The following is a 12,941-nucleotide window of genomic DNA, read 5'->3' as shown; positions in this document are numbered from 1 at the left end:
GATATGTTCTGAGCAATGAACAAACTTAGTGGCTTTATTTTGGGTCAACATTTTTTGAAATGTTTTATTTTATTTTATACCTGAGCAATCTCCATTTCTGCCTTCCTTCCCCATCCCATTTACTTCTCCCATCCCACACCTTTTTTTTTTTTTACAAACAATTATATAATAAATAATGTTTTAAAATTGTTTTAAAAACATGTAAGATAGGTCATATAAAACATATCTGGTTTAGGGCTAAAAATCACATTGTTATTGCCCTTCTTTTTTTGGTCTAATTATCTAACTGTATTTCCCAGTCAGCCACACTCAGTAAGACAGGTTTGATCAGGGACTTCATGAATCAGGTTTGTCTGAACATGTTGAGGACAAAAAGTAAAATCCTAGTCCCATGAAACATATACATGTTTACTCATGTACTGAGATGAAAACACAATTGCTCTGTTCTTAGCTTTATCTTTTCAAATCACCATGGATAATGAGACACACAATATACAAGTAAAAAAGGGCATGAACTTTTTTCTGAGACCTTTCACTTCAAAATCAGCAATGACTTTTCCACGCAAAGACCTGTTAGCAAACGGCAATGGCAACCTATTATTTGGCTCTAGTAAAAGGACTGGTAATGTTGTCATTTGTTGGTCAAGAGCCATTAACAGCTTTTCCTCACTATGCTCATGCCATGAAGTTTAAGGATAACTCAAAATCGGCAGTCCTCAGTGTGGTGCATGACCTTTTCTGATGTAAGTTTTATCCAGTGCTGAACGCACAGGCATTCCAAAGGATGGAGGGAAGTGTTGGATGTGTTATGAACATTAATGAGTGCCGTATGTTTATAGACTTAAAAAAAAAAAAAGTGAACTATATCTAGCTTGTCAAACTTGCAGTCCCCTGTGTCATCCACAGCCCACTGACAGTGTGTTACAGCCCAACAGCTGCTTAATAAACCTCCTAATTTTTGCAACCTAAATATTAGCAGATTCTTATAGCACGCATCATTGTTTCACAATCTTTTCTGAAGAGGATTGATACAGTAAAAGCTGTAGCATATCGGGTTGCTCTAACCAGTTTACATTTTAAAATTGTTTTCGTTAATCTAATTCAAGTGTTTTTGTGAGGATTCCTAATTCATATTCATTAGGGATCCCCCGCCCCCAATTATATTGTATCTGCTCCTGATTTACTTCATTTGTACAGACATAGCATGGCTTGTTAGAAGCATAAAGCTCAGGAAGTGGTTTTGGCAGCTCAGAGTGTCAATTTTTGGACTACTTAAATATTTATGTTAATCATTTTGTTTTGATTTGGAGTGACTTAATGCCATCATTTCCACATTCTTAAGAAGTAACAAGGAAAACCCTGGAAAGTCAGAATTTGATAGTTGTTACCACAGCTTTTGTTATTTTCTAAAAACATATAAAAATGTGACCCTCCAAAAATTATTTCTGTATTCAGTGCAGGCAGTGGAGACTTCAGTAAATGTAAATATAATGTTCAATATATACTATTATTGATGATAGCCCTGTAATAGATCTCAGGAGTTAGTTGCGCATTGCCCATTCCATTTGCCTGGGTTCTTCTTCTTGCTCCCCCCTGCCCCCATATTTAAAAAGAAGGAGAATGCACTTAGGGTAACGCCTGTGCTAATGGCAAAAGAGGAAAGATGCATTAGCAGGCAGACAAATGCAGTTTGCCACAACTGTCGGTGGTGATTGCCACTCACCCTACGTGAGTAGGGCAGTGGTAGGTTGTACAGTTGACGTATTTGTGATAGATCTGAAAAAATAGTTCACAGAAGTGTTTTTCCTCTCTCCCTCTTCCCTGTGTATTGATTCAGCATAATTTATATGTTTAAAGGAGACTCTTTAGATGAATTCATTTTAGATTCCAGATGTCTGGAGTGATTCTGGATGGAACATTTTACAGGAGAATTTTGAACTCCCTGCAAATTGGGTTATGTAATGGGACAGCTGGTTTTCACATATGGTATAGTGGTGCTGGCCAATACTTTTCTGTTTTTGTTTTTTTTAAGAAGTGCATAACTCAGGCAGAATTGTGTTGGTACATTTACATAACGGCTTGAACATTTTTTCTTCTAAATAGAAAAAGGGCATCATAGATAGATTTAACATTTAAAATATATGGAGAGACACAGCAAAAACAAATGCTTGTGCAAATGTAGTTTCTTAAATTAACTTTTCAGTAACCTTCTAACAGAAATGTTCCCAAGTTTAGTTCCTCTGTTGACTTTCAAACACCTGTGATTTACACTTCATAAGAGAAATATTAAGTTAGCCAGACCCGATTGAAAAATCAATTCATTTAAAAATAGCCTAACTAGAAACAAAATGTGCAGTGCAATCCTATGCATATTTGTTCAGACATATGTCCCACTGAGTTCGCTAGGATCTCAACTGTGTTTAGTATTGCAGTCTTAGCAATCATTATGGGTAGTTAGGCTTGCTTATCCTCTAACTTAATATAAAACCCTGGAGTAAAATCTTTCTGAGTAGAAGTGGCCTTAGAAGTGGAGATATTTCTTGGGTATCTCTGTTCTGCAAGGGCTGTTCTATATATTTTAGCAATAGGTGCTACCTGTAGCCTCATAGATGTAATGGGGCCAATCTCTTAACTGTGATTAAGCCGGCAGGATCTCACTCTCTGTAAAATGAATTTCCCCACAACTTCTACTACAGTTAATGAATAAATTGGTACTAATGTTAACTGTGGTAAAGGCAGCCATGTTTCCTGCTTGACCAGAATTTGAAGCTGGTTAATTGAGGCATCTGGTTAGCTTTTAAGTTTGGTGCCAATCTATCCCTTGATGGCAGCTAAGGCTAGTGATGGGGAATTCACTCTGGGAAAGGAGCAAGCAATCCCAAGGCCCTCTCCAAAGCTGCAATCCTATGTTCTCCCATATGTGTGCTGCACAGACACCACGAAGAAGAAAAGCAGGTTGTTCACCTGTAACTGTAGTTCTTTGAGAGGTCATCTGTGCATTCACACAACCCACCCACCATTCCCGCTTCAGTGTCAATGTCAGTATAGATGTTGCTACCAAAGTGGATCTATTACCTTCACTTTCGAGGCCATTTAGGCGATCTCAAGGAACTGAGGGAATAGGTGGGAACCCGCTAAGGACATGTGCGTATGATGATGGGGGAGAGTTCCTCCCAAAACGATCCTCAGCTATAGAAATTTCCTGAATTGAGGCTCTGTGCAGGCGCAGAGCCCATATGTATGACTACACAGATGACAACTTGAAGAACTATAGTTACAGGTAAGCAACCTGCCATTCCTCTACCACAGAGCCCCTCTACCACCACTACCACAGGGTTGCTCTGCAGATCTTTTTAACCACAGTGATGTCTGCACTGGTATCCCTGCACTGCCCATTAGTGACGCTATACTAACACTATGCTGTATTAGATTATCAAGCAAAGGAGGGGGAGAGAAACATCAGTGTACTTCAAGGGGAATTAGAACTCACAGGTGCCTGCTTCTACTCTTAGGTATATAACTGCACACATTGATAATGTTAATTATCTCCCTTACGTTTATTGCATCGATATCCTATTGGAATGGTCATATCCTCTGTGTTGTACACATTGTATTTTAAAATAATATAAATCACTAACACTGGGAGCAAAATAATCCTAATGATTCTTTCTGGATATTTCCTGCTGTTAAACTTTTTGTTCCAGCCACTGGTAACTCCCTATTGTCATCCAGGTGGGAAAGGGATCATGACAGTAGAGTAAATGACAACAAAGAGTTTATAATATGGTACAGCATTAATAAATCTAGATATTAAAGCTGCCAAAGATAAAACTTGAAAAAATAGTTTAATATAAATGAGAAGATAGTGTTGCAGTGAAGGATAATGCAATGTATCTGTAAGGCCAAGAACGTTTATTTAAAACATTTGTAATAGTATCACTAGTAAGCCACCCCTCAATCTTTAGGATATGGTGCGATAAAAATCCATATATGTGTGTGCGTGTTTCTTGGCATAACTAGAGTAATGAGGCTTATGCCAAGATGGTACATCCTCCCCATTTATTCTCCAGGCATAATAATTTGGATTAATGATACTCCATGTCTCTGTCAGGATTTTGATCTACATAATCTAGATGTTTCCAAGGAAACATACAAAACATTTACTTTTGCTCGTGTTTTAAAAGCAATTTTTGCTGTTTTCTTTCTGTCATAATGACCATATAGAGAAATATGTATACTCCATCACAGTTGAAAGCAGTTGGAGAAACTTTCTGCTGAAAAGCATGAAACATATTTGAAGGTTAGAAGTGAATGAGAATAACACATAATGAGGAAGTTTGCTTCCTCTCATACAGCACAATGCCCATGATATAGCCAACTATTAGTGGGAAAATGTGTCCGTTGTAGAAGACGTGTTCTGTTAAAATCTGCTGTTAAAAACCAAAATTTAAACTTCAAATGCATTTTCCAGGCACAAATGGTCTTATTTTTGTGGCTTGTACTTACTGGAATTACAGTTGTTCTTGTTGATATTTACAGGCCTACTTTTACTATTTTTATTTCCTCATCCCATCTTCATCCCAATCTAATTTCAGTTGTATTGTCATGCATAGTAGAGGTTTCTAATATATTGTGCCACATGAACAAACACTTTTCAGGCTCTTAGACCACCAGACATCTGTTTATCATGTGGGGCAGACACGGATCCTCACAGGTGTGAACTGGCATTATTAGTAACAGCAAATCATGCTGGAAACTTCCACTGAGAAGTGTGGGTGGAGACTGGAAGTTCATTTCCTGCCGTTCACAGCAAAACATACGGCCCTTTGGATTCCTACACAATATTCAGTTTATCACATGCGTATATAATTTTTTGGATGCAGCCATTCCAGCTGGTTCCTTGTGTTGGGCTGCATTGCCTCTACCATGCTTGTATTGCAGAAACTTGCATAACAGACTTGCTTAAAATTCTGTGGTTATAAAGAAAAGAGAATAGTGAATTAGAGTGGATGATCTGGTTAATTCATTTCCCAGATGCTATATACACAGTTGGTCAAATTTGAATATGGAAGCTGTATAGATTTGAGCTAGTAATTGAAGAATCAAGCTATAGAACCTATTTGGAACAGCAAGAAATAACGATGTAAAATTAGCCTTTTTTCCCTTGGAAAAAATAAAGTAACCTTTTCTATTTTGGGTTACACTATTTTTCATGTATAGTTCTTAGGTGTGCATATATGTCCAGTTTAAAACATTGTTCCTGGCTTGACGTAAAGTCACGATTTGGAGTAGGGTATGGCACCGGCTTAAAATATATGCAAATAATTAAAATGCCTGTACTTGCATCTGAGCAAAATTGTTTTGTCTTTCGGTTTGATCGTATCTCCCTAGCCAAAATCACATACTAGTGTGCAGAAATGTTCCTATAGTATGGGTAGAAAATTAAGATTGGCATAAACTGCTTTACCTTGAGCAGTTTAATTCCAGTTATGCTTCATTATTTTCTCTACTCTTAACACTATTGCTTATAATATATTTTGTGCGTACATTATGCTAAGTGCTAAATAGAATACAAATGATAGAAGGCAAAGTTTAATTGATACAGGGTTAGCAAAACTGGGGCTAGGCATAGTTAATTGGGAACAGATGGTACAGAATTGGTGAGGTCCAGGAAATGGGTTTGTGGCATAAAGCTGTACATCAGGGGTAATCAAACTGGGGCTTATGAACCCTGTGTGGCTTTTATTTATTTTTATTAACGGCATTTTACTTCACTCTTCAGCCAAAGAAGGTTCTCAGAGCAGCTTACAAAGATTAATGTTAGGATATTTCCTCCCCTCAGACTTACAGTCTAAAAAGACATGATACAAAAGGAAAAGGGATTGGGAGGGAGGAGGAAAAAAGTAAATACATCACTGACCAATGTATTGAGTTAGGTTGGGCCTCACTTTGCCATGATGTACTTCCTGGGAGGCAGGGGAGGCAGCCTAGCAGTGGCCCTTGGTTCTCTAGCCAGTGGATGAAGCCAGAGTCTGCAGTCCTAGGGGATCTTCAGTTGGAGCTGCATGTTCTATCTGGCAGGGAGGGGTGAAGCGAGCTCCCTGCAGCTGCTCCCTCTCTGGCTGATGGATGCGGTGATGACAAAATGGCAGGCAGGGAAAGGAGATGATGGCAATTCACCTCTCTGGGTTCTGCTCCTCCTTTGGGATTTTGTAAATGAGCAAAATAAGAAGCTCCTCGTGTGCACACACATGCTGTGAACACAATAGAACTCTGCCCTGTCCTTATTCTTCTGAACCAGTAGGATGTTCCCCCAGGACTCAAAATGAGTCTGCACTATATTTATGGTATGACAATAATATTTTCTGTTTAGCGCCCTTGAACTAGGTTGGTGACTATTAAGCACATCATATGGTTGGGAACAACTTTCCCTGGTATACTGAATACTTAGTGATATGTTGTAGGAACCCCAAAGTGTATAGTGGCAATGAATTCAACCTAGAAATATTGTTCTGTATTTCTCAGTTATTTCTTCTCAGTATCTTTCCATCTTGGAAGAATCTGGCACCATCACAGAGGAGGATTGTTACCTTGAGGTAGTGATGGGTAACAGCATTTCCATGCCACTGGGGCTGAATAACGACATTCATTGCACTGACAGCACTGCACTAAAACCCCCAAACCAAATAAATCTTCTGTGGCATTTCAGAGGATTTTCTCATCTCTAGTTAAGGATAAATAGCAGGAGCACTAGAAACTCTGATACTATAAAAAGATAATGTTAGCTAGTTATACAGAAAAAGGCCTTTATTAAACATACCTCCTACTTAACATGCAGCTTTTACAAGTTTTATGTAGTGAAAATTAATTATAGTGGGCTTTATTTCTACTGGCCTTATTTCATCTGGGCATCTAAATCTATCCAAATCCCAGCAAATTTGCTCTCATTATACTCACTGAATGTGTTGCCTGTACTGCACACCACTTCCTGGGTAGCTGTTTACTTAGCCAAACATAGTCTTCTTGTAATGTATCTGGTGAAACTGAAAAGCACTTAAGCCACAGGAAAGCCATAGAAATGTTTGGCTACCCTGATAGAGAAAATACAACCTGGTTAATTTCATCTGAGTTGGTAGCCAAGCAATGAATGCCCATAGGGAATACCAGTTCAGATTATATTTTGCATGTTCATACGCTGGGAGTTCACTAATTTTATTGAGTAACAAAAAACCCCTCACATGATCATGAGACATTTTTCTTACAGTAAATAAAATGTGGGTGGTGGTGGTTGCAGAATGGGATTTCCATGGTTCCTAATAGAGGAATCAAGATTTCTAACTGTGAACAGTTTTTTGAATTTTAATTTATATTGTATTTTCTAGGAACTAGCAAGTTGTGGATGGAACAAGAAAGAAAAACACATCCTTGCCCCTAATATTGTTGCCTTTACAAGGAGGTTTAATCAGGTAAAGATTATAGTTGGAGTTAATTTATAAACATTGTCTGCCAGAAGATAATAAGGATTGAACTGTAAATGTACTGTGAAGTAGGATGCTTGCTATACTTGAATCTTTAATCAGTTATATTTGGTGGATTAGTGAATTATAAAGTAGTTATCTTGTTTCCTAGGTAGGATCCAATTGGGACCTACCACTGGTGGCGAGAACCACTGGTTCCCAGTGCGGGCACAGCTGACCCCAGTGGTGGCAGTGCATGCACGGTCCCTGCCACTGCCGGTGGTGATGTAGCGCTTTCGGGGGCAAGCCTCCAGATGACTGGAAACACAAGTTTCTGGAGTGCACAACCTGCCCAGGACTGGTCACACATGCACTGGGAACCATTGATGCTCACTGCCAGCAGTAAGTCCTCATTGGATCCTACCCTTAGAGTAAGTTTTAAAAGTTGGACAAGAAATGATTTGCTGGTTGCAGCTGACAATTCTGCAGTAGTCAGATACAAAATGTTGGAAATAATTTGTTGCATACCTTGGCACATGTGACCCATTCTCTTAGATTCAGAAGCGGTACTCAGTTTTTTAATTCAATAAAGCCTGCATGATTTGTTAAATTAAGGCCTATATATTTATTATTTCTAGGTCAGTTTCTGGGTTGTACGAGAAATTTTAACAGCACAGACCCTAAAAATAAGGGCAGAAATATTGAGCCATTTTGTGAAAATTGCAAAGGTAAGTTGGTTGCCTTTAAACAATTATTCCTCATAATTCTTTCTTTTTTACATCTGCACATCTCTTGTACTGTTGAAAAAGAGAATGCGCTGTCTAGGAACCAGAGGTAAATCAACCAGCAGAAAAAAAATTGCTATTAGTAATTTAAACCTGTGTAGATAGCTCATATGAACAGACTGCCTACTATGTCAGCTAATTCTAAGATTTAGATCCATTAACTGTTCTGATCTGCAGATCCTTAAGCTATGAATGACTTTTTATTACCATGAAAAAGCATGAGATAGCAGCATCATTAAGTAAAATATGTGCATTTTGTAACTTGGGTTCCTTTGATAATGCTGTATCATTTAATCCATGGAATATAGGCTCCCAGAATGTATAACTTAGAACAGTGATGATTTCCCCCCAATATTCCAGTTTGCTATTCTCTAAACTCCTATTCCTGAAAAGACAGGATGAACCTGCAAGCATATTAGAGTTTCAAGAAACATGTTAGTGCCACCAAACACAAAATCCACAGTCCACTGTTTCAGAAGTACTAAGGAATATTTCATGCTCTAGCAAATATTGAGTTAACTAATTATTTTAAATTGGGGCATTCCAGAATTACATTGAAGGTAGAAGAGCCTTCAAATTGAGCTTTTGGGCACATGAAAACAGTTCAGAAAGATGTTTGATAGACCCACTAAGTGATTCTGCCTACACGTTAGCTGTTCAGTTTTGAAGAGCAATTAATATTTACAGCAAAACATGTTATTAAATTAAAGAGTCACTTTGGGAAACTGGCAAGAAACTGAACTAATAATATAAGTAAACATATGTTTGGATGAAGATCTGTTGCATAGCTGGCATAATGAAAAGCAGTGTACCACTGAAAGCTGAACCAACAGTCTGTCTATATGCTGCCTGTGAAAATCTATGCTTCTTTTCTGCTATTCCTGCTTCTTATTGGTCTGATTTGCACATCACAAGACCCTGGGTTGTTGTATGCCCAGTCACTCCCACTGCAAATGGGAGCAGCTAAACAACCCAGGGATACCCTGACCCTGAGGTGTTTAGCATGAAATGTGAACCAGGAACTCTGGTTTGAAGCCAGAAGAGGTTGGGAATAATCCTGGGTTGTTCAGCTGGCTCGCGACAACCCAGGGTTAAAAAAAAGGGGCCATTCTTTCTCTTCTCCCTCTATCCCCACCCCTGTTTTTCTCTTCTGTATACTCTAGTTTCATTATTGTCTTCATAATCGCTATTTCCGTCTTATCTTTGGAAACATACCTCAGACCAGAACTCTCCTGAATGCCCCTCCAGCTCAAAGTTAGTATCATTCTCTATATCTGTCCCATCTTTGGAGATTGTTATCAAATCATGTATGATAAAAATTGACTATTCCTACGCAAACATCAAAAGGGTTAACCAGGCAGTGAAACTGCTTCAGGAAGGTCAAAAGCTAAATGAATAATTTTTAAAAAGTTACCTTGGAAAAGGGAACAATTTTATTTATTTATTAATGTATTAATTACATTTGTATACTGCCCAACAGCCAAGGCTCTCTGGGTTGTTCACAATCAGACCATAAGATACAACTTGAAAAAACATAATATAAAACTTTAAAACTTTACAAATACCAGAGAAAACCCAACAGCAGTTACAGCCCAGGGAAAGCCTGTGTGAAAAGTTTTCAGGAGGCATTTAAAAGATGTTATATTTTCTGCCTCCCGAACTGCATGGGGGAGGGTTTTCCACAGGGATGGTCCACTACAGAGAAGGCCCACCATCACAGTTCTTCATGGCGACATTCTGTTCATTTTGGAATGACCAGCAGGACCTCCTCTGAAGATCTTAAATGTCATCTGGGTATATATAAGGGAAGGTGGTCTGCTGAGTATCCTGGTTCCGAGTTGTTTAGGGCTTTATATGATAATAACATAACCTTGTACATGGCTTGGTAGCTAATAGGCAGCCAGTGCAGTTCTTTTAACACAGGTGTTATGTGAGCATAGCTAAGTGTCCCAGTGAACACCCTAGCTGCTGCATTCTGCACTAGCTGCAGCTTCCGAACCACACACAAGGGCAGCTGTACATAGAGCACATTGCAGTAATCTGATCGTGAGGTTACCAGTGCATGGATCACCGTGGCTAGGCTATCCTTATCCAGGAATGGGCATAGTTGGTGTTCGAACTGGGGTTGGTAATGGGCGCCCCAGGCCACCAAGGGATCTGGGCCTCCACTGACAAAGATGGATCTGGGAGCACCCCCAAACTATGGAACTGCTCTTTCAGAGAGAGTGCAACCCCATTCAGAATAGGCAAACACCCTAATTCCCAGACCTGGGAACCACCAGTCCATAGGGTCTCTGTCTTACCGGGATTCAGCTTCAGTTTATTGGCCCTCATCCCAGCTATAACTGCATCCAGGCACCAGTTCAGTGTGTGCACAGCCAGTCCCGATTCAGATATCAGAGAGAAATAGAGCTTGCTGTCGTCAGCATACTGGTGACACCTTGCCCCAAATCTCCTGATGACCGCTCCCAATGGCTTAATATAGATATTGAATAACATTGGGGACAGGATGGTGCCCTGTGGTACCCCACAGTTCAGCTGCCATGGGGCTGAGGTGCAGTCACCCAGTGCTGTTCTCTAGAACCAGCCCCACAAGTACAAGTCAAGCCACTGTAGGACAGTGCCTCCAACTCATGGAGGCAGTCCAGGAGGATACCGTGGTCAACAGTATTAAAAGCCGTTGAGAGACTGAGAAGAAGTAACAGTGTCGCAGTCCCCCTGTCTCTCTCCTGAAGAAGGCGACCATCAGGGCAACCAAGGCTGATTCCATCCCCAAACGAGGCCTGAATCCAGACTGGAATGGATCCAGATAATCAATTTCATCCAAAGCTCCGCTGGACAACTACTTAAGGATGCGATGGAGGTGGCAAAGTAAGCCTTCTTTGCTGCCTTCACCACCATGCAGTAGGGACAATAAGCCAGCCTCGTTGAGCAAGGGTATCTGTCTATAAAAGAATAATAGAAGATAGCTAAGTCATTTAGTGTGAAAGCCCCCCCCCCCCCCCCGGAAGTAAACTGAATTTTTGAGGTATTTGGCTGTGCAGATTTAGGGGCATTGCCTCAAACTTCACTGTGGTGAATATAGCCAATATTTGCTATGATTGCAAAGATATGGCCAGCTTGACATTACTGGATTCCATTTTAAAGCAGCATAAATCCATTTTGATAGCAAGCAAAGCAGTCATTCCTAATAGCTATGTGAATGTCTATGTCACCTAGAAAACAAAATCTAGCCCTGTTCCCTGTACATTTTGTTGTTCAGTCGTTAAGTCGTGTCCGACTCATCGTGACCCCATGGACCATAGCACACCAGGCCTTCCTGTCCTCCACTTTCTCCTGGAGTGTGCTCAAGGTTCCCTATACATGCTGCCTAGTTAATGCTTGTCCATTCACATTTTACCATTGTTAAGTGTCCTGAAATGTTTTAGGGAATTTCCCAGTTTCCGACCAGTTGGTGGAAAGGAAAAATTCTGTCTTCCTTCCTGGACTAAAATTTAGAATGTTAGTTTGAATTAGTCATAATTAGCATGGGGAGCGGAAACCAAATCTTAGAATTTTTAGGAGCCCTGTTTCTTGCAATCTCTGTAATGTATAACATTTTGATTGGTTCAGGTCACAAGGACCAATTCCCTGCATGGTCCCCTTTTCCTCAGTGCTGAGGATTTTCCCTATTAAGGGGATAAATTCTTGTTCCTGTTTCTTTTGTTCTCTAGGAATATATATTCCTATTTTTATTTCATTTTTTGTTATCTAAAAATATAACCTATGTCAAGATGAAGAGAGTTTGCTTTTGAGCTAGTCTTAGAGATATTATTTTATGTTTTAAATTCCAAGTGATCTGATTTCCTGATGTTTATCAATTGCACTAGTTGTGCCTCAGGATTCAAACTTTCCATAACAACTAATGCACAAAATACTGTTATATATACTACTGGTAAACTGATACTTTAATTTGATAGGGGAATACTAAACCTCCAAGAGGAAATGGAGGCAGATCCAAATACTTAGAGGGCTAAAAGGGAAGTACAAAGGCACATTTGGATGGCAAGCAATTATTATCATCTTTATGATTTTTTTTAAACAAATTTTAAGAGGAGGGTTTCCTAAGAATGCAAGAATAAGAGGTTGGTAAAATCCTTTCCTTGGTCCTAAGACTCTCTACATTCGCAAAAGAAGTTGTTGCTTTCAACATTGTGGGGAAGCAATCAGTTTATGGAAATGGTTCCTCCTACACAATAGAAATGGGTGCTGCTATTTACATTACCATGATCAGCAATGATCTGGTGGGGTTCAGCCTTCCCCGACCTGGCTGGCCTTCAGATGTATTGATTACAACTCCCATCAGCACAAGCCAGAATGGCCATGCTGTCTGGGGATGATGGGAATTGTAGTCCAATGCATCGGGGGGGGTGGAGTAAGCTGATCTAGAGTGAGCTAGTACAAGTAATTTCTTAAAGCAGGAGTAAGTCTGCAATTTATGTATATATGTATGTATGGCTGGCACAATCCTATGGGATCCCTCCCTATTAGATGGAAGCCTCGGAGCTCAGAGACTTCCAAACATCCTATGCCCTGCCAGGCTGTTGCTGGCAGTGCAGGAGGAGGATGGAAACAATTTCGCCTTCCCTTGCTCCTTTCCCCCACACCTCAAAACCCAGTTAGACACACCTCTGAGCCCATCTAGCTCACTTACCGGTGG

General features: G+C 39.8%; 1 protein-coding gene across 3 annotated transcripts in view; it reads left to right on the top strand.

The window, feature by feature from the left end:
* RALGPS1 (Ral GEF with PH domain and SH3 binding motif 1) overlaps positions 1-12,941 on the top strand; it is a 310,289-nt gene that overhangs the window by 73,147 nt on the left and 224,201 nt on the right. For all 3 annotated transcript variants that reach the window (XM_084821508.1, XM_084821507.1, XM_084821506.1), the window contains exons 6-7: positions 7,383-7,466; positions 8,096-8,185. In XM_084821508.1, the coding sequence (XP_084677634.1) occupies positions 7,383-7,466; positions 8,096-8,185 (174 nt within the window). The remainder of the gene's footprint in view (positions 1-7,382; positions 7,467-8,095; positions 8,186-12,941) is intronic.

This window comes from Heloderma suspectum, chromosome 14 (genome assembly GCF_057233095.1).
Source record: "Heloderma suspectum isolate Gila_16-S chromosome 14, 16-S_ref, whole genome shotgun sequence".
Classification (NCBI taxonomy): Eukaryota; Metazoa; Chordata; class Lepidosauria; order Squamata; family Helodermatidae; genus Heloderma; species Heloderma suspectum.
This window is presented reverse-complemented; position numbering and strand designations above follow the sequence as displayed.